The sequence below is a fragment of the Emydura macquarii genome, unplaced genomic scaffold (genome assembly GCF_026122565.2).
Source record: "Emydura macquarii macquarii isolate MOO-44397 ecotype Brisbane River unplaced genomic scaffold, CSIRO-AGI_Emac_v2 contig_2897, whole genome shotgun sequence".
Lineage (NCBI taxonomy): Eukaryota > Metazoa > Chordata > Testudines > Chelidae > Emydura > Emydura macquarii.
In genome coordinates, this window is record NW_027133034.1 from 59,727,722 (window position 1) to 59,754,884 (window position 27,163).

At 41.3% G+C, this 27,163-nt stretch overlaps 1 protein-coding gene across 1 annotated transcript in view; it reads left to right on the top strand.

Annotated features, from left to right (window-relative positions):
* The first annotated feature begins 7,826 nt into the window (after positions 1 to 7,826).
* Positions 7,827 to 27,163, top strand: part of IL6ST (interleukin 6 cytokine family signal transducer) — a 55,406-nt gene continuing 36,069 nt past the window's right edge. Inside the window, exons 1-2 of the mRNA XM_067569105.1 lie at positions 7,827 to 7,975; positions 18,109 to 18,189. Coding sequence (XP_067425206.1) covers positions 18,123 to 18,189 — 67 coding nt within the window. The 5' untranslated portion in view covers positions 7,827 to 7,975; positions 18,109 to 18,122. The remainder of the gene's footprint in view (positions 7,976 to 18,108; positions 18,190 to 27,163) is intronic.

Genomic DNA, 27,163 nt, shown 5'->3' on the forward strand with positions numbered 1-27,163 from the left:
ATGATACCAAGCTGGGAGGGACTGCAAGTGCTTTGGAGGATAGAATTAAAATTCAAAATGATCTGGACAAACTGGAGAAATGGTCTAAAGTAAATAGGGCGAAATTCAATAAGGACAAATGCAAAGTACTCCACTTAAAAAGGATCAGTGGCACACATATAAAATTCAAAATGACTGCCTAGAAAGGACTACTGCAGAAAGGGGTCTGCGGTCATAGTGGATCACAAGCTAAATATGAGTCAACAGTGGAACACTGTTGTTGCAAAAACACCCAAACATCATTCTGGGATGTATTAACAGGAGTGTTGTAAGCAAGGCATGAGAAGTAATTATTTCAATCTACTCCGCACTGATTAGGTCTGAACTGAAGTATTGTGTCCAGTTCTAGGTGCCACATTTCAGGAAAGATGTGGACCAATTGGAGAAAGTCCAGAGAAGAGCAACAAAAATGATTAAAGGTCTAGAAAAAATTACCTATGAGGGAAGATTGAAAAAATTGGATTTGTTTAATCTGGAGAAGAGAAGACTGAGAGGAGACATGATAACAGTTTACATAAAAGGTTGTTACAAGAAAGAGAGAGAAAAATTGTTCTTCTTAACCTCTGAGGATAGGACAAGAAACAATAGGCTTAAATTGCAGCAAGGACAGTTTAGATTGGACATTTGGAAAAGCTTCCTAATTATAAGGGTAGTTAAGCACTGGAACAAATTACTAGAGAGGTTGTGGAATCTCCATCACTGGAGATTTTTAAGAGCAGGTTAGACGAACACCTGTCAGAGTTGGTTTAGATAATACTTAGTCCTGCCATGAGTGCAGGTGACTGGAATAGATGACCTCGCGAGGGCCCTTCCAGTCCTGCGATTCTATGATTCTATAATATAACAAACAATATGGAAAGAAACTATGTAAGGCAATAATTCAAGAAAGTATCCCTGTTCCAGAAAGGTTCTTACAACTGATAAAATCCCACTGAAATGTTTAAGTGCCTTCCTAAATCAGGGCCCTACATGTCCTGACTCTTATGAAATGGAAATCTCAAAATGCTTCACCTTGTTTAACCTATTGCTTCAGTAAATGGATTCTGTAATTTTACAAGGACAGACAACTGCTTTATGTGTTACAGAAAGTACAACCTGTATATTTTAAAAGGCTACAGTCCAGATAATTTACTTTTATATTCCAGTTTGAGACTGTGGTCCAAGGTGTTATCTGATGCAACTTCACTGAAATATGCTATTTATGCCAGCAGAGAATTTGGCCCAGAATCTATAACCATACATGTAAGTTTCTTTTTCACTAATAAGATTCAAAATGAAGCAATTATTACTTTTTTTATTACTAGGGAAAGTGCTGGTATAGGATCAGAACTTACACTAATGTTAGCAACTGTCCTGACATGCTAAAAAAACATGTTTTGTATGAATAAAAACAAAATTTACTCACACTGTATGATGCATCATTATTGAACAAAAGTTATTCAATTTACCCATGAAAGAATGAATCTCTACCACATTTTTGGGTTGGTATTAATCATTTGATACAAGTAACCACATCTTATTTCTTTTACTTTCTTTTGCAACGTGGATTTCAAATTATGCATTTTTCCTGAGTATTCTAGTATATATAAAACAGCAGCCCTCACTCAACGTTACTGTCTTGATAATCACATGGCTGGATTGTACCCGTTCTGATCAGTGCATGGGGCAGACCCTCTATGCACAGATATCTCTCCTTCTGCATAGAAGCAGGGTTCAGCCACTTCCACACCATCACTCCCCACACAGACCCCACAGCTAACTTTCCACACATTCAAAGCCTGCACAATGGTGGGGGAGGAGATTGTGTGAACTGGGAAGGATATGCATCATCCCTACTCCAACCTCAGGGAAAATTTTCAGAAAAGGTAATACAGTCAAGGGTCATGGGAGCTACCACAGCCAGTGAACTATGTACAGTGATAGGGCAGCTCCATTACAATCACATTAATTTTTCTGTCACCACAGGAATTTTCATTATTCTTAACCATGAAGAAATTGCTCTGTTCTTCTGAATAAATAATACAATTACATAGTGTGATGGATGTTCGTCCACATTTGCCCTGAAGGGGTTAATGTAAGCTAAGAAGGGGGCCAATTAACCAAATAGGACATAGCTGAGAGGAATCAAGTGGCTTGAGTAATCCCCAGATTGAATAATGAGGGAGCTCATCTCAGGAGGAATAAAGTGAGCTGGGTATATAAAGACAGGAAGTTAAAGCAGAGAGAAGGTGCTGCAGGTTAGTCTGCAATCACTCCCTAAGTGAAATTAGGGCTGTTTGAGGGCCTACAGAGCCAAAGTAGCCCACAGTTTCCTTCTGGGAGGAAGGTATTTTGGGGGTGACATATCCAGAGAAGGGGGGGAGGAGATTATGAAAGGTTTAGGAAAGGGGCAGCAAAGTCCAGACCTTGGCTGCTGAATAGAGGGTCCCTGAGTTAGAACCTGGAGTAGAGGATGGGCCCAGATTCCCCTACCAGCCACAGGGGAAGTGGTATTAGCTGGGCAGCGAATGGGAAGACTGCCTCAGCCTGTTTGTAAGAAGAGACTTTGGTGCCCCAAAAGGGGACAGTGCATGTAACTTGGCCGTAGGGCTAAGCCACGAACATAGAGCATCTTGCCTTGCTAAGAGCCAGCACGAGAAGGCAGGGTGTGCCGCAAGAGGCAGAAAAGAGACATCAGATCTGGAATCAGCTAATCACCAAAGTGATCAGGAGGAGACATGCTAGCGGTGAGCAGACCCAGTGACACATGGAAATAATTTACTGTAGAGTCCTTAAATTGCCTGTGATATACAGCAATTCTTGTTTATGAAGGGAGCCAGGCGACATCTATACAACAGCTGTGATTGCAGTCTGATGTAGTGTTAAGGTGGAAGAGGGAAATTTTTTGTTCCACTCCATTCTGGAAATATATCTGAAATTGCTTCATAGATTCCAAAGCCATAAGGAACCATTGTGATCACCTTCTGACCTCCTGTATAACACAGGCCATAAAGTTTCCCCAACATAAATTCCTAGAGAATATCTTTTAGAAAAGCATTCAATCTTGATTTTTAAAATTGCCTGTGATGGAGAATCCACCACAGCAGCTAAGGGCTATCAGGTTATTGAATGAGAGAATCAGCAGAGGAGACTCTCTATTGGCTCTAAGTAGAGAGTTCAATATCTGCTACTTAGCATGTCTCTCTCAAATTCTGTTAGAGGGATGTGGAAAATATGCTAAAGTGGAAGGTTGTATGACTTTATGCAGGATCAAGCAGAGTGCACAAGAGGAGGCAACATTGTAGGAATAGAGGGATGCTGTGGGAGACCCATAGGGACAATTCCCATAGTGAGCCCAAGAATTATAAGAGATAGGGTATAGAACAGAAAAGCAAGGGGAAGGAGAGGAGGAAGAAAGGAACAGGTTAGAGTAAGGGGAACTAGCAACAATGGCACCCATTACTGTGCTCTTTCCATCTCACACATAATGAGTAGTATTAGAGGGCCTACAGGCCAAATTATATCTGATACTTAATTCACTAAGGTTTTTCAAAGATATTGCAGGAAATTAGCATATCTATTACTGATGAAGATGGGCATAGTGTAAAGACCACTGCTAGACTATTGTTGCTCAGGCAAGGTGATATTGTGAAGCTGAAGCTTAGGGGGAAAAAAACCAACTGTTTACTTGCAAACTGAACAAATTTCTTACAAAAATCAGTGAGACACTTAACTACAGAACTCACAATGACTACAAAGTCTGCAGAACTCACGACTCAGAAACTATAGAACTCACAATGACTACAAAGTCACCATTCAGGGAAGAATTGCATTTTAAACTATGACAACACAATGAAGATTCTTCAGGATCACTTTCAGAAAAATCTCACAGATGAAGTTTCTGCTAGGTCAGATGACTTCTAGTGAAGACAAAATTGAGGGAGGATGTCCAAGGGGCAGGAAAACTGAGGTTCATTTTAGAGTTCTCTCCAAAATGTTCCCTCATGAAGAGGGGCTCACAGCAGCCAAAGAGGAAAACCACGCTGCTCTTTGCTCAGTAGCAGATAAGAAGAGGACCCAGGAAAAATATAGATCTGAAATGTATTAACTATTACCTAGATTCTAGAAGAAAACGCTGAATTGTTTCCACCACACAGGGCCAGTGAACTCCTGCAATATACTGCTAGTTTCTGCTCTTCTATCCCAACTCCTGCAAAACACTTTCCATGTGAAACCTAAGCAGATCATCCAGAGGTGACCCCAAATCTCAGTGCTGCCTCCATGGGTGGGCCCCCAAGGGATAATCCAAATAAGGGGCCCACAAGGGTAAAAAACTCAGGCACAAAATGTGTCTGTATTGCCACAAACACTAATGGAATATTGAGCTACATTAATAGGAGCATTGCCAGCGCATTGAGGAAAGTGATTATTCCTCTCTATTTGGCACTGGTGAAGCCACATTTGGAGTATTGTGTCCAGTTTTGGGGCACCTCCCCCCCCCCCCCCCCGTTACTGGAAGGATGTGGACAAATTAGAGAGAGTCCAGCAGAGGGCAACAAAAATGATTAGGGGGCTGGAGCACAGACTTATGAGGAGAGGCTGTGGGAACGGGGCTTTAGTCTGCAGAAGAGGAAGAGGAAGTGGGGATTTGAGAGCGGCCTTCAACTACCTGAAGCAGGGTTCCAGGGAGGGTGGAGCTAGGTTGTTCTCAGTGATGGCAGATGACAAAACAAGGAGCAATAGTCTCAAGTTACAGAGGTGGAGGTCTAGGTGGGATATTAGGAAAATCTTTTTCGCTAGGAGTGGTGGAGCACTTGAATGGGTTACCTAAGGAGGTGATGGAATCTCCATCCTTAGAGGTTTTTAAGGCCTGGCTTGACAAAGCCCTAGCTAAGATGATTTAGCTGAGGTTAGTCCTGCTTTGAGCAGGGGGTTGGACTAGATGACCTCCTGAGGTCCCTTCCATCCCTAATCTATGATTTTATGATAGCATGAATGATTAATTCCAGGGGCCTTTCTGTATATCCCATCCCTCTGCCAACAAGTTTCTGAAAAACTGCCTTTGATGCATCCTGTGAGGGGAAAAAATTACTGATATTTTGTGAGCACTGCTAACTTTTCAGAACTGTACAATTATTGGCCTAGACTCTACAGGGTTTGACTTGGCACCCCTTACTTACATGAGACATTGACTTCAGTGGCATATTGACAGAATGATTTTAATGGAACTACACACTTGAATAAGAATTTCATAAATTGTGCTCAGTGTAAGATATATTGGTGTAAGCATAAAGAGGACTATAATCCTGCTGTAACATTTTGTAACACCATTGGGCTATTTTTGGTGGAGAAAAATAGTCATAGTTCCCCCCCCCCCTCTCCACCCCCATGTGCTATTGCTATCAAAAGGTACTCTGGCTTATTGAGAAGTAGTAATGTAGACGCTCCCAAAAATACATTTTGGCAGAGGACCCAGGTCAGCTCTCGTAAGTGTAAGCAAGGTGTGAGTGGCACTGCCCCTGCTCAGCAGCTGAAGGGGTGGGAGGGCACTTTATTTGCATGGGCTTTGTATTTGCATGAGTACAATTAAGTACTCAGCATATTGCATAAGCACACTAGGTGTTGACCAAGATGGGAAATGATCAATATGTCTGGTATTGTGTTACAAATCACTTTTGTGTTAATTGCAGGGGTAATATGTTGTCCTTCAATTGCATGAACAAATGGCAGAAGAACTGTGTTTAGCCTGTTCTGAAGATAAATTCACTCTCATCTAAACAGAGCTCAACAAGGGTGGTAAACGGATGTTCCCCCATTGTAAAAGGAGCAGTGAGGGGTTGAGAAGTCTCTTGCTGAGATTGTACTCGCTCTGGCAAAGGGTTACTCTCAGGCATGGATTGACTATCCCCTTCCACTATTAAAAGATAGAATTAATGATTCCTTTTAGAGTCTTTTGTTTTGTTGAAAAGCAGGGACATTGCTCCTGTGTCAGCAGGTTTTCCCGTGAATGAAAACTGACAGCTGGAACTCACTAAGAGCTGAAATAATTAAAGGAAGTGAGAGACTGACAGGAGCCAGCAGAGAGGACCTGGTGAGGCCCAGAGGCAGCGGGAACTAACACTGGTTGGCACCTGCAGATGGCAGAGCCAGCAGCAGTTGGTGCCTGCAGACAGTGGGAGCCAGCAGCAGGGACTTGGGGAGGCCTGGAGTTGGCAGGAAGCAGCAGCAGAGAGGACCAGTCAAGCCTGTGTCTACTAGGAGCCAGCAGAAGGGGACTGGCTGAGCCCCCCAACCAAGAAGTAGACACTGCAACTACGATGGTCAGTGAAGCAGGGGAAAGCAAGAAGGGAACAGTGAAGGACATGCCCCACATATTCCGGGGTGGGGTGGATTCAGTTCCATTGTGTTAATAAATTCTGTTTGCACTGTTTTCCCAAACCAGTGCTGTGTTACTTCCTTCCTTTTATTAAAAAGTTTTTTCTTTCTACACTCAGACTCTGCTTGCGAGAGGGGAAGCATTGCTTTTTGGGGGCACTAAGGAGACAGTGTGAGAGTTCCCAGGTGACTCTGGCGGGGGGGGAGCTCCAGCAGGTTTGGTTTGTATCATTAACAGGAACCCCTACATATAGCACCCGGGCCTTTGCTGCTGCCGGCTCTGTCTGACAAAAGAGTTACATAAGTGGTGGTAAAACTAGTTGACTGTAAAGTGCACTCTAAAAGCTCATGTAGGTCCCTTTTCTAGACTATTGTAATAATGGGAAGCAAAAGATGTCTAGTCTAGTCTAGATGCAGAGTATGTTATATAGTATTGTCAATCCCAAGCATTCAAAAAGCATTAGTTGGGTCCTAAAAAACCTCAGCTGATTCACAAGTCATGAGATTTTAAATTACTCCCTATGGCTTGTTTTTTATTTGCCTTTAAACCTTCATAGGATCAACTTTATTCTGCAACCAAGAGGGCTACAAGCTTCCTTTTTTACAAAATAATGGATGCTGAGATGTTCATGCAATCACAGGACTCCAGGAGCTGGGGCTTTCTGAAAAATACCAAATACTGTGAGAGATGGCAGCAGTGTTTATGTATTAAAGTTACAATGGGGTAGAGCAGATGAGCTGAATGGTAAGTGACTAAGGCCTGGTCTATACTATAGAGTTAGGTCGATATAAGGCAGCCTACCTTGATGTAATTCAGTAAGCCTCTACACTAAGATGTTGCTCCAAAGACCCTTTCTCCCACCCCATGTGGTGGAAGGTGGATTAGAAAACCATGAAACCTCTTCCCTGGCTCCAGCAGGGGTTAGCACAGTCCAGCAGCTGCCCCCCACCCCATACACAGCTGTCTGGCAGGCTCAACATAATCCAACCCTCGCCTCACCGTAGAACCCTCTACAACCACCGCTGGCCCCCCGCAGAACGCTCCTCTGGCTAGGCCTGACTGCAGGCGGAGGGACAACTCGGATAAAATGTGCCATACTCATCCCCAGGGATTATCACCCCCAGCGGCAAGCGGGAATAGAACCTTCCGCTACTAGTGCTACAGCCTGCAGAGGACAATCCTTCCATGCTCCCGTTCAAGGGCCAGGCAGAATATTCCAAACCGGCAAGAGGGGAGCGCTCTGTAGGCTCAACGGAACACTCTGACTCCCTCCTCCCCCGCTAGCAGAGCCTCTGCCAACCCAGAATCCTGGCAAAGAGGAAGCGCCCCGTTACGGGAAGCCCCGCCCCCTCTCGACGTCATCCCCCTTGCGAGCCCGGGCCAATGGGTGTCCGAGTTAGGGGTCGGGGGGCAGGGACTGGGGGGCCGGGATTGTTGGTGAGCTAATGAGTGACCGTAGGGAGAGAGTGGACTGGGTGGTCGCCTGCACGGGACGGGACTGGACTGGGATGGTCCAGGCCTGGGCTGACGCCGCTACTTAGCGGGACGCCTACGGCGGCGGGACTGCGAGGGAGGTGGCAGGTAGGCAGGCCGGGAGCTCCCCAGGGGCCTTGGAACTGGAGCGGCGGGGGGGGGGGCAGCTTGGTCAGGGCCGGACTCGGACTGTGTGCGGCTCCCTTCGCCCAGGGCCTCCCCCCCCGGTAACGTACTCGGGTTGCAGGCCTCACTTCCCCCCCGGTGTGTTTCTGTGGGTGCCGAGCCCGGCTCCGCTGGCGCGTCCGTTAGGCAGGGCGAACTTGCTGGCGCGGAGCCAGCGGAGCTGACTATTCGCGGACAGTCCGTCAACTGGCCGCGGGGGGAGGGGGGAAGTCTGTTTGTTTGTTTGTCTGTCTGGCAAGAGCCCGCTCGGCCGCCGCGGTTCCCCGCCAGCTGCTCGTGCCCGGAGCTGGAGAGCCCTGCCAGGGCGCCTGGGCAACGGAGCTAACGGCGTTTTTAGTGGGTGCTCCCAGCTGCTCTCCCGGTGTCCTGACTTCCTGAGCGTGCCCGCACCGGAGGCCTGGGGCTGCAGCCCCGTGGCGTGGTGTAAAAAAGCAATGTGGCTGCACACTTGCAAGCATTTTGTCGTCGTCCCCCCGATGATGCTGGTCCTTCCATCACATTCATAAAGGCAGGCGTGATGCCAGAAAGAGAGGGCCTGTAGCCCCTTCCACTCCTGTTTAATGCCATAAATGAAATGGCATCCTAGAATTGGCACCAAAATACCCTTTGAGATAACTCATGAAAGCAGTATGAATGTTGGTATTAACAGCCTATAATAAAATGCTACTCACCGCACAGATACATTGAGGGCAGTGTGATCCAGTAGGATTGGAAACTGGACTGGGAGCTACCGATTACATCGGTTCTGTTCCCAGTTCTGCTGCTTGCCTACTGTGTGGCCATGGGCAAATCAGTTTGCTTCTGTGTATCTCTTTTCTCATATATGAAATGGGGATTAGCGTGCTTGACTTCCTTGAAAAAACTCTGATCTCTTCAGAGGAAAAGTGCAAGGGTAAGGGATAAGTATTATACTTGTTAAATATGTGTAACTTCTGAATTGAAAGATAATTTTATATTTTATATACACTATGATGAGATGGGGGAGAGAATGAAAATGTAAATGTTTTAAAATCTAACCAAATCAAGAGACTACAGGATCAAAAATAGAGACAGATTCCTGGAAGTAAAGTATTAATAAAAAACAAAGCTTTGATATTTAACAACAAATCTGTAGGTTCAATTTATTTTATAAAATTTTTCCTTCTACTTATTCTGTATCTACTTAAGGTACAGCAACAGACTTGTAGAATTCTACTCTGAGTGAAATGAAATGATTACTGTTCTAATCAATTAGCTAGCTGCCTATCTATATTAAGTCATGTGTTTACTTGAATATATTAAAAGTACACCACTATCTACTCTTAGCATTGGAGAGTCAGTACCATCTAGGAGAGGGAGCTGATTTTTTTTTCTGCATCCCCTCACTTATAAATAAAATTGTTAACTAGTTGTTTGCTGATGGATGAGCCCAAAAGAACACAAGTTGACTTTCAAATACAATTTCTAGGGATGGTGGTTAGAAAACATTTTTTGTATTTGTAAATTGAATCATTAATCTGTATTGGTGACTTCAAGATCAAAACGTGCCTTTTTTATGTAGTTTTACAAGTCTGAAAAGTGACTGCAGTTTACAGAAAGTCATCTGTATACTACATATATTATCTCATAGAAAGTGTTTGAGATCTGCAGCACAGGAATATAGCAGTGGTTTGAATTATGTTCCTTAATTTATTGCAAACCTAAGATTTAGTGTAATTGACACTTCAGTTTGATCAATTTTTAAAGTATTGGTAATCACTGACTTTTTTTTCATTATGTCAGTACTAAGATACTATAGGAAAATATTAGTTGAATACAGCAAGTTCCCTTTATAAGAACTGAAGTAGATAAACGGTAGAAAAGGCAAAAAACATACTGCTTGATACACATTAGCTACCTGTTGATTTGATGCTTGCAATGTGAAATGGATTGAAGATTCTACTATGAGGTGTAAGGCAAGTGTGTATATCATTATTTCTCAGTGAACTTGATCTATTTAAATTTAGCATTCTTTATAATAACACCAAGAACATTTATGGAAAACAACTTCACAATAGCATGCAGGCAACTGTCTAGAAAAGTTAAAATTACACTTACATTCTTATTTGTTGAGTTGCTGAAAAATTGTCAGAATATTTACATTCTTATTTGAGCAAACAAGCAAAATAGACCAGTTGGCTAGTAATGGTAACAAAACGAAGCCTTGATCCCTTGCTTGTTAGGCAAACAAAGTTGTGAAAGCAATTTGAGAGGCCCTTGTAATCATCACTTCTTTGATATTTTTTTCCTCTTCCTCCCTTGCTCACCATTTTTGTGGCTGACGGAAATAAGTTAGGAAAACTTTTTGTTCAGCAGCTTGGAGCAACCAAATATCTACTCTGGACAAGTGAAATGTACTTGCTTCCTGTCACACACTGCTGATCTTTACTTAAGATGCCAGTTTTTTTCAGCTGACCAGACAGTTCTACTCGACACTGAAAATGAAAACTGACTTCCTCTAGGTTTTGCTCACTGGGCCCTCTACTTGCTAAATTCTCCCTTGAGTTTTCTGGTATCACATTATTTACAGAGTGCACATGTCTGACTTTTGTATGTCCTTGACTTGTGAAGTGCACATTGGGGAGCAACTGCTGTTTAGTGCCATTTATTGTACGTGGGGAAACTAAGGTGGAAGGTCATTTTTTTTATTTTCAGCCTTTCACAGGTGTACCAGTTAGTCGTGACACGCAGAAATTTAAGTGGAAGTCAGATCAGAAGCTTGTTTTTGGGATTGGTGATGAAAAGCATTTTCATGAAAAGATGAGCGTTTCTGTTGTTCCCATTGAGTTTCTGGATAAGAGACAGCATCAGCAGTGTCTCTGTTCAGCAGTGTCTCTGTTCTTCTCATCCCCAGCATAAAGCCTTAAAGCCACAGAGCAGGATGGACTGATTTTAATCAAAGCAAATGAAATCACTGATTTTAACCAGGATTTAAATCAGCAAGCAGGAAACCTTGATTTAAATTATTTAAACCTGAATCTTGTTTTGCATTTGAGCTTCTTAATTATTTTCCTAAAGAGAGATTGACTCTCAGTTGTTAACCATTAAAACACACTGAACTAATTATAGCCTTTACAGTAATATTTTTTGCTAACAAGGATACACTATATCTATATAGTTATATATCTTAACATACATCTATTCAGATTGTCTTACAGTTTTTATGTTAGATAATGATGAATCATGCATTTCTTATTTATTAAATTATTTTTACTCATATTTGTATCAAGCTCTATTTGTATGGAAACTGGAATTCAATTAAAAATGCACAAACAACATTTAATTTTTTAAAAACACTTAAATGTGCTGAATACATTTTTTTAATTAAAACATGATTTACATTTACAGTTGATTTATTAAACAAAAAGTATTATCCATATGGTATTGAACTGAAGACCATGTCCTTCATGTGTTTAGAACTAGTAGATTTTATCTTCTTACACCTATTTTTTATTCATAGAATGGAAGAAGAAAAAGTAGGAAAGATTGTTTTCTAACTTCCAGTTGGCCCCCTAACTTTGAGCAAACTAGTCATTGAACTGAACTACTGGAATAAGCAGAAATGAAAATATTCTTTTTGCACAGGCAGAAGAGGTTACTGCTGTCAAAATCTGGTTTAGCTGTTCAACAAACTAGTTTCATGTGCTTAACCAGTGACTGCCAGTGCTTTGATTTTCTTTAAAACTTGGCAGCAAACATGTACTGCTTAATTATTTTCCTTTAATTTATTTTAATTGATTTTTAGTTAGATAGAAGCTTTAACATAGGTTGTCATTTCAAATATAATTTTAAATAGATTTATTTTAAAATTTAAAAAGAAAAAATCTGATGATTTCATTTTTTATCCATCCTGGATCTACTACAAACACACATTCATTTATGAATCTTCTCCCTTTCCATCCCAGTCTTTTAACAAGAAAGCACAGTTGTCTCTGAATCTAGAGTGGTGTTTTGTTTTTTAGGTGAAGGGAAAAGGACATAACAAGTAATAAGTAAACTGATGACCAAACATAGGTCCAATCATGCAAGATACATACAGGTCTGACTAGTGTTAAACACAGTTTTATTTTCAAAAAGACTTAATTTTATCTACCAAAAAAGACAACCAAATTTCTTGTTGGGCACCTAGCTTTAAAATTCAGATGACCATTAATAAATTATTTTTTAAAATTATATTAAAGTATCCTAATATAGATTACAATAACATGCTTGCTGATTCAGAAGTGAGCAATTCCAGCCATTCTCATGTGAGAGAAGATTGCTTTGGTACCTAAATTGAGGGTAATGAGCAGGAGGGAGAATCTTTTGGGGGACATGGAGAAATCCTTGACGGTTGCCTGAATACAGATAAACACTGTCGTCATAATTGTGATGCTGTAGTCCAGTAGAATCACAAACTACTTGTTTCACTACTGTGTTGAGTGTCTCATAGTTGTTTTCAGTGCAGAAGTCTCAAGACGTGATTCTCCACTACCTTCTGCCCTCAGTAGTCACTTGCATCAGGGCAACTATGTTACCAAATTAGAATTCCCACTCAGTTACAGTAGTGGTAGCATTTTATATTCCTGTTTGCAAAGGTGTAAATTATTACCCAAGGTGTAATGCAGTAGAGAATTGGGATCCTAGTGTCTATTAGGTAAATGAGAGCTGCGTAGAAAAGAACATATTTTTTTGTCCTAAACTGAGCATGGAAAAGGAGGAATTGTGGATCTGCAAGTTATTTGACAAGGACGAAGTAATCTTCCATTTTCTCTCTCTAACTTCTTCAGTTGTGTATGAAAGTACCCTGTCTCTTTTGTCAAAAGAAATATTGATCTTAAAAGTTTGTAATGTGTACCTGTATTGAGAGGTAACTATTCAAAAAATTTCTGCATCTTTTAAATGTATGTCCTAGAATTGTCTGATTTCTTAAATACTGTCTGTGATTGAATCTACAGCAATATAATGTTAAAACAGATTTTTCTTTTCTAACAGATTAAGTTATAATATGGCGAAAAGTTCCAGAGAGGTAGCCATGTTAGTCTGTATACAGCAAAAACAACCAGAGTCCTGTAGCACCTTAAAGACTAACAAATTTCTGCGGGCATAAGCTTTCGTGGGCTGCAACCCACTTCGTCAAATGCATGAAGTGGAAATCACAGATAGGAGGTATAGATATACATCCAAGGGTAAGAGAGGTTTTATTTTATAAGGTAGGTTTCCTACCCTTGGATGTATATCTATACCTCCTATCTGTGATTTCCACTTCATGCATCTGACGAAGTGGGTTGCAGCCCACAAAAGCTTATGCCCGCAGAAATTTGTTAGACTTTAAGGTGCTACAGGACTCTCGAGGTCTTTTTTGTTTTTTGTTTTATTTTTTTTTAAGTTATAATAAGTAATGTTAAGCATAGGTCAAGTTCTGACACCCATGGCTTTTAATAGCTTACAGCACATCTAGGATTTGTTATTTTAACCATAAAATGTTGTGTAATTGCCAAAATGCAAGTCATATTTTTAGCAATTATAATTAATATTCAGAATTCTGGTTACACCTACTAAATTAACTGACACCGTTTTATGGTAATGGCCTTCCCCCATCATGGGGAATAGCAACAAAACTCACATTTTGGGGATTATAAATATCTAGCATTTGTACCTGTACCTGCTTTACATATAAACTGCTTGCATATAGACTGGCCATATAAGATTTAAAAATCTTTATATACAGTAGGTAATACTGACACTGACATGTACTTTATTATGGAAAGCCTAGTGCATCTCCAAAATATGATTGCAAGTAGCTTCCAGCTTCCATTATAAAATCCTATTTAAAACTCCCCTACACCAATAACACATCAAATCCAAAGAAAAGCAGTTTGTCCAATATTGCTATATTTACTCTGATAACGAAGGTGAATGCTTCAAAAAAAATTGGCCAAACTTTTTTTTTTTTTTTTTTTAAAGTACCCTCATTTGAAACTACTAACTTCTGTCTCCAAGTTCCTCAAAAATAGTTTGTCACTATTTCTTCTGACTTTCTTTGAGGTTAAATGTACCTGGAAATTTGTGTATCAGATATTCTTGAAGAAAATAAGTTGTAGTGAGCACTGTTACTTAATGATTTTTGTTACAGCTAGCTTTGGGGCCTCATCCTATCTCTTTTGAAAGCAATTAGGAGTTTGCCGTTGGCTTTAGTGGTAGCAGCATTGAGCATTATAGACTTGGTTCTCTACTTCCTTGCACTTTATGTACTGATGTACTATGCAAAGCAAGTGAGGGGGAAGACAACACCATTCTCATTTGGTAGTGTTTCATAGCCACTTCGCACTCCCCACAGTTAAATGCTACACTTTGTGCAAATGTGAGCCTAGTTCTCCAGTATATGTCTACTGGATGGCTATTTGCTCCTTACAACTTAAATATCTGTCTGTTGCCTGTGAGCAGTAGAGACTATTGATATAATTCTTTGGTCTTCTGAGGTGTAAGACCAGAGTTCTAGTCCCAACCAGCCTGTTATCTGTTATGGAGAAATAGTAGGCTCGCCATAGTTTAAGGCTGTTTTTAACCCCTTTGTAATTGAAAAAAGAAGAGAGAAATCCTCATGCTTTCAAATCTTTAGGATTTGGTCTCACTTTCAACTAGAATACCTTCTGAAATTTTTGAATAATTTTTGAATTTTTTAAATTTCCTCGATCCAGCAAAATCAAATGATCTGTTTTAGGGTTTTAGTGGTGACCCTCATCACTATAGCATCCTAGTGCTACTTTTCAAGTGTAAAGAAATGCATATTTCATAACACTGCAAACATAACTCTGGCTCAAAATAAATACATTTCTTTCATCATTAATCTCAAAATATAAACATGACCCAAAATCTTTCTAAAAATAAATATAGAAATTGTGACCTTAGTTCTGCAACCTGATCATGTGGGTGGACCCCTTAACCTCTGCAGATCGTATGGCAGGACTAGGGCCTACCTAAGATTTGCCAATGTCAAATGCAGGTGTGCATACTTACCTTTGTACTTTCCCACTAACTTATATATACAGCATTAATCGCAAGAAACAGCAGTACTTTCTGAAAAATATTCTGTCTGTAGGGTGCCATTGTGTTAGGTGCTCTACAGATAAATGACAAAGAACATAGTCTATAACCTAGAGCATTCACAATCTACATGTCAAGGAGGGTACAACAGACAGCCAAACAGAGTTTGAGTAGGTTGGGATGGTGAGAGAATCATAAACTGAACAGAATTTAGCAGAAATTGTTGCTCTGCTTAGCAGTTGCATATCCAGTGTCAGATGGGAGTGATCTACAGGCATTATGACAGAGGCAAGTTTTATGGAGGGGATTTAAAAGATGACAGCTATGTGAAGTTTGAGATTTTTCTATGTGTAGTTTCTAAGCACAAGCTTTCAGTGAAAATATTCATTTTAAAACAATAATGTTTTTATAGTATAGGTCTACCATTTCTGGTTAGTAAGATTTTTAACCATGACATTCTGAAACTGTCCTAACAGAATAAGCTAGTTTTGTAAATTAAGGTTACGCTTCCTTTCTGATTTGTGGAGAAAGTGACTATTTATTGTTCTGTTGTAGTGTTCATAAGAGGTGATATTTTACTAGCTATTGGAAAACAGTGGCCAAATTAAAAAGCATTTGAGTAATCAAAACTAAAATCTCAGGAAAAGGAAACAACTTATTCTTTGAACATTTGCTTAATATGTATGGAGGAGTAAGATTTTTTTTTTTTTTTTTTTGCATGGATTTTTCTGGAACATTATAACTAGTGTAGTTTTCTGTCTCTGTACGGAGAAGATTGCTAACAATACTCAGTAACTATTTAAAGCTTCATCCTGTACAAATATTAATAACCCTTCCAAATGTATTTACCCTGTGATGTAGCTAAATAAATCCCAATTTTCCAGGATAGGAAACTTAGACACATGTCCAGATTTCAGGTTCACTCAGCATAGGAGTGCTCCTTTAAATTAGCCATTAAAGACCCCCAAGGAGCTAACCACCGCCTGGGGATTGTTAATATGTAGTTTTGAAGCTATGTCCCTGTTGTGCCCCCATATTGGGGAACTACAGAGGGCCTGTAGAACTTGCCTAACATTGGTTCTGGTCCATCAGCATACTTCTCACACTAGGAAAATTTCCATTGAGGGCGATTTGGCCCTTCTGCACTGCAGAGGCAGGGCACAGGTGTTGAATCAGATCAGTATCTGGCTCTGGGCTTAAGGGGTTTGCTGTCGGTCATGTAGCAAGCCAGTGGCAAAGCCAAACTAGAATTTGTGATATCTGGCTCTTAGTTTTATTCTCAGCCTACTAGTCCAGGGTTTCTCAAGCTCTTCACCTTCTTTCCTCCACGAAGCTCCAAAAAGCTTCTTTCTGTTATTCTAAAACTATCCATTATTTTCACATCTGGTATGCTTTGTGCAATTTTGTCCAAAAAAAAGTGGAAAATGAAGTTGAATAAGGCTTTCCCTGAGTAAAGGGAATGCACAGGGAAATCCAAAAGAGAGATTGTGGATTTTTTGTTTGTTTGCTCGTTTTAATAATTGTGGAATTTTCTCTCTGAGTGAAATATGGGGTGGGGTAGTAGTGACTTGGTGGTGAAAGTTTACCTATTGCATTGTCAGCCTCCTGAGCTATTCATTCCATAACATTCTCTAATTTTGAGTTTAATTTTTTAAGGCTACCATTTCCCCTTTTTTTTCCTCCTTAGGTTCATTGTTTTCTGGAACAACTGTAAACAGAGGCTCTGTGTGTAGTTAATTGGTCCCTTACAGAAATAAAATGTGCTTTTGTAGAATAGCTTGTATTTTCAGTCACTAACAATACTAGTTGTGGTACACATTACAGTAAATTAAGTATGCTCCCATACTATGATTGTTTGAAGATGCTGTTGATTTATAGATTGCAAAGATGAGTGGCCATTGAGTTTAAGAAGCAAGGAATTTAAGTACATCCTGGCTTGAAATCAGCTATGACCAAATTCTTCCATACATTGATTACTTTCCTATAGGAGAGTAGTTTTCCTTCCAAACCTCCCTTCCCAATGAAATAGATGAGATGCTATCAGCAGAAGCTTTGTGACCTAATGTCCCCTGACTGCAGCTGACACTGGACCCACCCTCAGTAATGGACCTCAAACTATGGAGGGAGAAGACTCTGGAGAAACTTATGCTCCTTTGCATTATGGAGTGAGAAATCCAAAATAGGTCTGCTAGCTCCACCCCTAAAGAAGGGTATCCAACCCATCTATAAAAAGGGGAAAGCATACTGTAAAAATGCTTTCATGTCTCCAAATCTAGATCTGGATTTGCAGGCAGGTAACAAGGATGAGCATGAGAGGTTAGAACTCTCAGACTTGGAGGAATGTAAAACTAGTCTATGCAGTGGTTATAAAGTGATTGCTTAATAATCTTATTATCTAACAATGTATAGTGTACTTCTCTTTTGTGAACACTTACAGTGAAAATTAGCAGACTGTTAGAGAGTCACTAAAATATGAGGTTTTCCCCCAAACATACAAGGGTAAATTTAAATTCTCATGAATGTGAGACATTTGGTTTGTAGTGGAGTCTTCACCTCTGAAAAACAGGTTTTAAATGTCAGTTACTTTAAAAGTGAAATGACTGTGGTAACCTTAGTCTAATCCTTAAGGTTTTGTTTTAATGATCCCAAAATTCCAGGCTCAAAAAAGAAGGACCTGGAGACTGATAGAAGTCTAGAAACCGGACAGCCTTCCTAAAGAATGAAAATACTTTGCACCATTTGATATCAAAGTTTGAGTATACAGACTTCAGTTCATTGCACATATGCACAGTTTTAAGTCCATGCCTGTCTAGTTATATCATGTAGGCTTGCTGGTTTTTCTGCAGTGATTAGGGGAAAAAGGGCATGTTCTTTTCCTTCTCTGATCCTTACTTTCTTTAGGGCATAATGGCTAATCCTGCTGGGGAATGCAGCAATAAAGGGAAGCTGCTGGTCACACAAATACAGCAAATGGAAACTACATAAAACCTTTTTTTTTTTTTTTTTAACAGATACTGTATGCAAAATGTCTTCTGGATGGAGCTGGGTGATGAATGCTTTATATATTCTCCTGAGCATTCACTCTCTTGGAGGTAAGACTAAATGAAAGTGTTGGACAGGTCAGGGAATTATTGGAGCAATGAGCTGTTGCTGCTGCTGTTTGTTTCAGTAGTGCCTAGTGGCCTCAGTGAGGAATTAGGGCACCATTGTGCTAGCTATTTGTAGAAATGAATAATCCAAACACACAGAGTTCACACTCAAGGATGGCTACTGGCACTGATGTCCTTTCACCCAGCTGATCTCAAAAAAACAAATTAAAATTAGTTCCAGGTGCTGCACCTGAAGCTCTGTGGTCGCATTTTCCTACGCTCTCTCCCTTGCTGCTGTGTGAAGAGTAAAGCAAAAGCAGGAAATTGGATATACAGGGACAGCAGTGGTACAAACACACTGCTGTCAAATGCTGTTAATAAACTGGAAAAATAGATTTCTCAAAACTTCCAGTTATAGCTGTCTTCTTCAAGATGTAACATTCTAGGTAAAACATTCATACATATGGAATTCCTCATCTTAAATTACACATCTAAAAATGAAAAGAGAGATTGAGAATTAGTTTTTGGAGGCACTTTCTTTGAATTATAGCTCTTAAAAGATGCAGTCTGAAAGCACTTTAATGCCAAAATACATGGCATTCTTCCCCCTTTACCATTTTTGCACCCTTTTTTGAGCCAGCATCTTCTATCTGATGGATAACAGATGCTGTCATTGATTAGATTAATTCTTTTCTTTTGTCTCATACTTTAATTTTCTGTTTCCACACCTGCTTAGTTTTTCACCTGTTCTTTCTTTCCTTTGTCCTCCTGTTTTCACTCTGTCCCCATTCTCCCTCTCCCTCCCTTGCAGACACAAATTTTTTGTTTTCTTAATCTCTCTAAAATACAGCCTCTAATGCAGAAATGTTGTCCTGCTTAGTTGGCTCAACCATTGTGGCACCTCTGAGTGCTCAGCTCCCCACTTTGCCTAGGCAAAGGAAGGTGAAGCTGCAGATTGGGTCACCAGATGTTACATAGTGGTCCTCAGGCAGGCTGGCTAACTCATAACCACCGCTTCGCCTTCAGGAAAATCAAGAGCGATACCCCAGTACCTCTCTTGAGTGGGATAATTTAACTGGTGTCATTCATGGACACTAAAAGCTAAGTAGCAACCCTAAAATCTGTAATTCTTAGACAAGTGATTGATTAGTTTGTGCTTAATTTATATACTGAATAACTGAACTTATAGATAAAGAAGTGGCTTTGTAACTCATTGCCTTTAGTATCTTAGGCCTATGATGATGTATGTAATCAATAAGTCCTGTGCCAATTGTGGTAATTCTTACATTGTTTCTGCTTTTCAGTACCCAAACTGTTTGTAGTTTTCTATCTCTTCAGTAGAGATTTTAGTTATTTTAGGCTCACAATTGTGAGAATCATGGAGAGTTCCCTGCAAAAGAAGGAAATTAATGTAAGTCAATAGAAAATGCCATTTGGAGTGATTGCACAGGTAAATTCCACTGTCAGTATGCGTGCTCCAGTGCATGATTGTCAGTTTTTCCCCTTAATGGGTACCACTAGGGCAGCACGAGCGTCCTCTGGTGCCTCATGTACTGTGCACAGGCACTAAGGGCCGAGACACCTGCAGCCCTCTGAGTTGCTTCCTACCTCCTATGATGGTTGTTGGAGTTCCATTTCCTTGCATCTACAAGTCTTCAGTTGAACTTATAAATAGCACGTGTTATATAGTTAGTGTAGTTTTAGTAGTTAGTTAGTTTAAAAAAATAAAATTGTTGTTTTGGGTACCAGCCCCGTTTCAGAGATTACTGCAAGAAAACACAGTTGCTGCTCCTTGTAGGAGCTAGAGAAGAGGTTCCCTCCTTTGTTCACAGGAAAGGGCTTTTACTCCCAATACTTTCTGATTCTGAAAGCAAAAGGGGGTCTCAAGCCTATTTTAGATCTAAGGGAGTTAAACAAGTTCCTTTAAAAAAAAAAATAAAAAAAAATCCGGGAGTCAAGCCAAACCTGAATCAGAAAATCGATTCAGAGAGACTTTTTGAGTGAACCAGACCTGAACGCAAACTGAAAGCCTTTCAGTCACATTGAACCCGAACTAGAACCCAATCCAGAAAATTGGTAACTGATTCAAAATAACAGGTTCAATAGTCAGGTGCTGAGGGAGGGTCTCTCTCTCCTCCAACGGCTTCCTGGGTTGGAACAGATGAGAAGAGGGATTCTGGGATTGGTAGTTCTCCTGTCTGTTATGCCCAAGTCGAGGAATGGAATGGAACTACAATTCCCAGAACACCTCCCTCCCCTCCCCATCTCCTCCCACTTTGCACTGATTGCATGCCCTTGCTTACGCAAGTTAGTATAGAAAGGGCATTTTGGGGGCTAAAATTCATTTTGTCACCTCAGCAGTCAAATATGGAAGGAAATGTATCTTAACTGCTTCAGACAGGTTCAAAGTGGTCAAACTGGTTACAAAATATCATGTTACAGAACATCAACTACAGAACAAGTGGAACTGAATTTGAGTTAGGAGATATTGATGAACCAAAGCTGAACCAAAATTTTGAATGTTTCGACTCCCTGAAAAAAATCAACATTCTGGGTGGTCACTCTATCCTCCATTATTCCTTCCCTGGAGCCAGGAGAAACTGGTATGCTGCTCTTGATTTAAAGGACTCTTACTTTCCCATTGCAATTCATCAGGTAATTTCTGCAGTTCACCATCAGCAGTCACCATTATCTGTTCTCATTGCTCCGCTTTGGTCTTTCAGCTGCCCTGCATGCATTTACAAAGTGTATGGTGGTGATAGCAGCATTCCTCCAGAGGTCGGGGTCCATGTCTTCCCTTACCTTGGATGACTCCTTGATAAGAGGTCAATCAAGGTCACAGGTGGTGTCCAGCATAAGTGTAATCCGATCCCCCTTTGATGCACTCATTCTGCTGATCAGTCCTGTCTCCAGTAGAGAAAATAGAATTTATTGGCACAGTCCAGGACTCAACAACGGCCAGGGCCTCAATAGCATGGACAAGTTTTCATGTAAGGCAAACGCTCCCTCTAGACTTAGAGGTTTATCCCCTCACTATAATGAGAAACTTTTTAAGGCTGCTGGGGCACATGGCAGCGTACGCTTCTGTAGTCCAGTATGCCAAACTGTGTTTCAGACTCCTTCAAGACTGAGTGGCAGGGGCATATTCTCCAAGAAGATACCACATAAAAATGTTAGGCCACATATCAGGTCGGATGTTACCTTCCCTAGAATGGTGGATAGACCCAACCGATGTCTGCAAAGGAGTTCTCTTCGCCTCCATCTCACAATCTCGTTGTTTAGTCACAGATGCCTTGCCTTGGACATGGGTTGGCTCACCTGGGACCCCTGCAGACATAGGGTCGTTGGTCTCTCTACAGTCTCAGTCTACAACTAAATGTCAGGGAATTGCAAGCTGTCCGATTAGCTTGCATGGCGTTCCTTCCTTACCTCAGGTAAAGGGGCATGTTGGTGCTGACCAACAATATGATGGCCATATTTATGTAAATTAATGGATGGATCTGGTTCTCACTACTCTGTCAGAAAGCTGTTCTGCTCTGGGACTTCTGCATCAACAATTCTATACTTTTGGAAACAGCCTGCCTTCCAAGGTCTCAGGTTATGCTGACAGTTCGCCCGAACAGGTTGTTTCTCAATCACCATGTGTGGTCTCTTCACTCAGACATCGTAAGATCCATTTTCCAGCTCTAGGGAAGTCCCCAAATGGATCTGTTTTCAACAAAATACAACAGAAAATGTCACCAGTTCCGCTTCAGAGTGGGGACGCAGCCCAGTGTTCTTTAATAGACACTTTTCTACTGCCTTGGTCAGAGGGTCTGCTGTATGCTTTTACCCCATTTCTCCTCTGCCAAGAGTTCTGTGCAAAGTGAAGCAGGACAAAGCCTATCTTATACTGATTGCTGCAGCATGGCCACAGTTAGCACTGGTTTTCACAGCTGTTGGCCCTCTCAATTGGTCCCACATTGTCACTCCCACTTCACACAGACTTGATTTCATAGAATTACAGCCACCTCTTCCACCCCAGTCTTCAGACTCTTCACCTGACAGCCTTGAGGCTTCATGGTTAACATCAGTGGAAGAGTTCTGCTCTAAAGAAGTCCAGGACATACTGCTGAACAGTACAAAACCATCAGGTAAGATGACTAACCTTGCTAAATGGAAGAGATTTTTTTGTCTGGTCAAAAGAAAGTCTGAAAGAAGTCTCCCCTATTAGTCAATTATGTGGTGAACAGAAACACAATCTTCTGCACTGGAAACATCAAGGATTGGTGAATAGCTCGATTAGCAGCTGTATTGGCATTTCAGTCACCTGTGGATAGCTGCTTTCTTTTTTTTCCAACCCGATGGCAGTAAGATTTTTCGAGAGTTTGGACAGACTGTTTCCACAGATACCGAGCCCTGTTCCACCATGGACCCTGAATCTAGTCTTAAAGCTGATGGGTCCCCTCTGGTGACCTGCTTTCTGTTGCACCTTTCAATAAAGGTAGTGTTTTTAGTGGCTATCAGCCAGGAGAGTAGGGGAGTCAAGGGCACTAGTATCAGATCCTTCGTGTATGGTTTTTAATGTGGACAAAGTCTACCTTTGTCCTCACCCAGGTTTTCTTAAGAAAGTGGTCTCCATGTTAACTCAACAATTTTTTTTTAATCAACCTTTCTAAAGGCTTGCAGTAATAAGGGGGAGGAAAGACTGAACACTCAGAACGTTAGAATGCCAAAGCTTTTCTATCTGGATCAGACTAAACCTTTCAGATTTTCATCACAATTGATTATTCCATTTGTGGACAGAGTGAGGGGCAGACCGGTTTCCGCACAAATGATTTCATTATGGGATATCCAGCTGTTTTTGTTTGGGTTCCCACTTGACTAATGTGAAGCCACCGGATAGAGTATTGAGTCATTCAACTAGGTCCCAAGCAACCTCTGCAGCATTTCTAGCTGGCATGCCCATACTAGATGTTTGCAAAGCAGCAACCTGGTCATTATGTCATGTTTGCCTTTCACTATGCTACTTCTCAACAATCTGGAGACTCTGCTAAATTTGGAGAGCGGTCCTCCAGTCCCTATTCAGAGACTGAAAACTCAGCTCCAGATGGTACTGTTTGTGAGTCACCAAAGTGGAATGGACATGTGACTCAAAGAAGGAAAAGCGGTTGTTAACCTCTCTGTAACCATTCTTTGAGATGTGTTGTATGTGTCCATTTCATGACCCACTCTCTCTATCTCTGTCTTCTGAGATTTGTTGTAAATATTTAGGCAGTAATTAGTTAGTAATATCCCTAGTATCTGAGTCTTCCTCTTTAGTGCCTGAAGATTTTAAGACTCATTAGGAGCTTCTCAGACTAATGACTTCAACCTTGGGTATTCAGGTGGAGTTTGTGCAAGAAAATATGCACAAGTTGGTAGATGTTCTTCATCCATCTGCTCTTGGGAGAGTAGCTCTCCCTATAAACGAAGCATTATTAGAACCTGCCAAGACCTTGGAGAATATCCCAGCTTCCTTGCCTCCTGCAGCGAAATGTAGGGACAAGCATTATTATGTTCCTGTTCAGCAGTATGAGTGTTGTTTTCATCACGCCCCCTCTTGTAACAGCAGCTAATGAGAGGTCATGATAAGGGAGATATAAATACATGCTCAAGGACAAAGAGTCTTAGAAACTCGATCTCGGGGAGAAAAATGTATTGGAACTCATCCTTGCAAATGTGCAGTGCAGATCATCAAGTTGCTGTTGAAATATGATTTTGTGAATGGGAAGGTCTGTAGCAAAATTCAAGGACAAGTTACTGCATCCTCTAGGGAGGAGTTCAGGGCGTTCATTGCAGAAGATTGTCTGTTTGCCAAGATGGTTTTGCAATCTGTGCTAGACATAAGGGACACAGCTTCCAGAGAATGGCATCAGTGTTTGTTGAGAAGGCGCTTTTGGCTGCAGAATTGTGGCATAGCTCTGGAGATCCAGCAGAGCACAGAAGACCTACGTTTTGATGGTCGATTTTTGTTCTCTGACAAAATGGATGAGACTTTACTTTTGTTTAAGGACTCATGAGCAGTTCTCTGTTTGTTAGGGTTTCATACCCCTGCAGCAGCAGCAGCAGCAAGTATTTCTGTACAAGTACAGCACCAGCAATATTTCTGGCAGACACCATATCAGGCAAGGCAGCGAGACTATTCCAAGAAGCAGAATAAATAACACAGGTGAAGACCATCTGGGTCTAACTTTTAATCAGCCAGCCCATCCTCCCTCAGCTTTGGACAAGCAGCAGTTTGATTGTCATATCGAGAGTAGCATTCCAGTTGTAAACCGTCTGCAAATGGCAGACAGGCTTTCTCACTTCCACAGTGCTTGGGAAGCTATAACTTCAAACAAATGGGTCCTAAGCACTGTGCGGTCAAGATATGCCATTCAGTTCTCTCCATTCTCTCATCCCATCGCTGTATCCCATCCCTTTTAAGAGACCCCTCTCATGAGTCAGCTCCTTCAGCAGGTCCAGACTGTGGGAACCATAGAAGAAGTCCCTCTGCGGCATCGGAGAAAAGGTTTATTCTCTCAGTTTATCCTGATTGCCAGTTTCAAGGTAGGATTGAGGCCTATTTTCAATCTCGGGGGTCTTAACAGGCACATCAGGTACATGAGATTCTGCATGCTTACCCTAGCTACTGTCCTCCCCGCTTTGAATCACAACTGCTTTGCTGCCCTCAATGTTCATGATGCCTGTTTCCATGTAGCCACAGGAAGTTTCTGAGGTTTTGTGGTTTCAGGGCAGCATTATTAATACACAGTGCTCCCTTTTGGCTTCTTCTCGAGCTTTTACCAAATGCATGGCAGTAATAGGTGCACATCTCAGGAGAAGAGGAATACAATGTATTTTCCTGCCTGGATGATAGATTGATTGAGGGGTAAATTGAGAGACAACTCCTTCATCATGTTCGGTTCACTCTGTAACTTTTCAGTCATTTAGATCTGATTATAAACAAAGCAAAATCAACTTTAGTATCAACACAAAAAGAGAGTTCATTGGGGCCCAACTGGCTTATATGAGTGCGAGGGCATTTCTGCCAAGAGAGCAATTTCAGACAAGTCGTCATCTGTGTCTGTCCCTCCAAGCTCACCCTTCCACAACAATTTGGGTATGCCTGAAATTGCTAGGTCTTAGGGCTGCATGTACTTATGCGGTCCAGCATACAAGACTTCATCTTCAGGCCTAGCTCAAGCTTTATCACCGAAATCAAGTGTATCACCCAAATTGTCAGACATTGGATTCCCTAATGCAAGTGCAGTCACCCATCCTTCAGCCCCCTGAGTGGTGGACAAACCATATCAATGTTTGCAGGGATGTTCCCTTCACCCATCCTCCACCAATCATAACTGTAGTGACTGATGCCCCCACAATCGGTTGGAGGCTGCATCTGGAGACTTTGAAAGTTCAGGAACTGCAGACTGATCAGGAAGCTTCCCTTCATATCAGGGTCCTGCAATTATGAGCCATTTACAGTGCGTGCTTGCCCTTTCAGTTGCACATAAAATACACAGCAGTTTGTATACTCACCAATAATACTACCACGGTATACTATGTGAACAAATGGTGGGGAGCTCACTCCAGTCAGCTTTGTCGGGAGGCAATGACGTTTTGGCAGTTCTCTCTCAAGGGAGAACGTCATTCCACAGCAGCTCACCTATCAAGGGAGCGGAATTGCTTAGGTGATCACTTTGGCAGTCTTTTCTCAGAATCACAAGTGGTCTCTGAACAGTGTGCTAAGGTCCATCTTTGGGAAATGGGACATTCTGGCTATCAACCTGTTTGCAGCAAAAGATAAGAAGTGCCATCAGTTTTGCTCCTGAATAGGCCTCAGTCCAGACTTCTCAACAGATCCCTTCCACCTGAATTGGGGATCAGTGCTCATGTATGCCTTCTTCCTCCCCTCTCTTCCTCCGCCCCCCCCCCCCCATGGGATCTCTACAGATTCCAGTCATCCCACAGATTATTCTCAAATTGACGTTTGAGACTGATTCTCATTACCCCAGCTTGTCCAAGACAATGTTGATTCTCTGAGTTTCTCAGTCTATTGTTTGCTATATAGTCTTCAGTACATGCTTTTACCAAACACGCTGTTACCACAGCATCTCTGTCAGATGCAAATTTTGGCAAGGCAGTTCTAAAGTTATTGTTTCAATAGACTCCGAGCCCAACCTTCTACAAGTACTGCTTGTGAGTCACTTGAATCAAATACGTATTTGCAACCACTCGAAAGAAAGAAAGACAATTCTGTAACTCTTGTTCTTCAAGATGTGGGTGCACACATGTATTCCACAACCCATCCTCCATCCCCACTGTATCAGAGACTTTGCTTTTGATGTTCAGCCCAAAGGAACTGAGGGGAGGTGCTGCTCTTAAATAGTCTGGGAAGGGGCAAATATCCACAGGCACAATTGCTGATTCTATGGATATGGCTATGCAAAGTTCTCCTGCTTTGGTGCATTGCACGCACACCCTCTTGAATGGAATACATGTCTGCACCCACATCTCAAACAATAGTTACAGAATAGGTAAGTAACTCAGGTTTTGGTGTTTTTTTGGTAGTTAGTTGTATGACGTCCACTGCCTTCCTAATAAGAAATATGGATGATCCGCACATGCCCCATCATTGGGCTTTGCTAGTTGGTCACCAATTGACTGACTCAGAAAAACAGAAGTTCTTTTGTTTGGTGTATTACATGTCCAGGAGAGTTTAGTAGGGAAAATAAGATGCTCAGTGAGAATCTAAACAGATACGGATTTTATGAGGATTCATTACGTTGATGAAAATATATTCCATTCATTTCAATATATTACATAGACATTCTTTAAAAGAAGAAAAATCACTACTGAATTTCCTAAAAATACGATTTTTGAGTGGTAATTGCTGTTCAATCAACTTTTCTGGGAGAACTGAATAATTTCAGAAGTCACATTTGTGATACAGCACCTTTAAAAATACCCATTA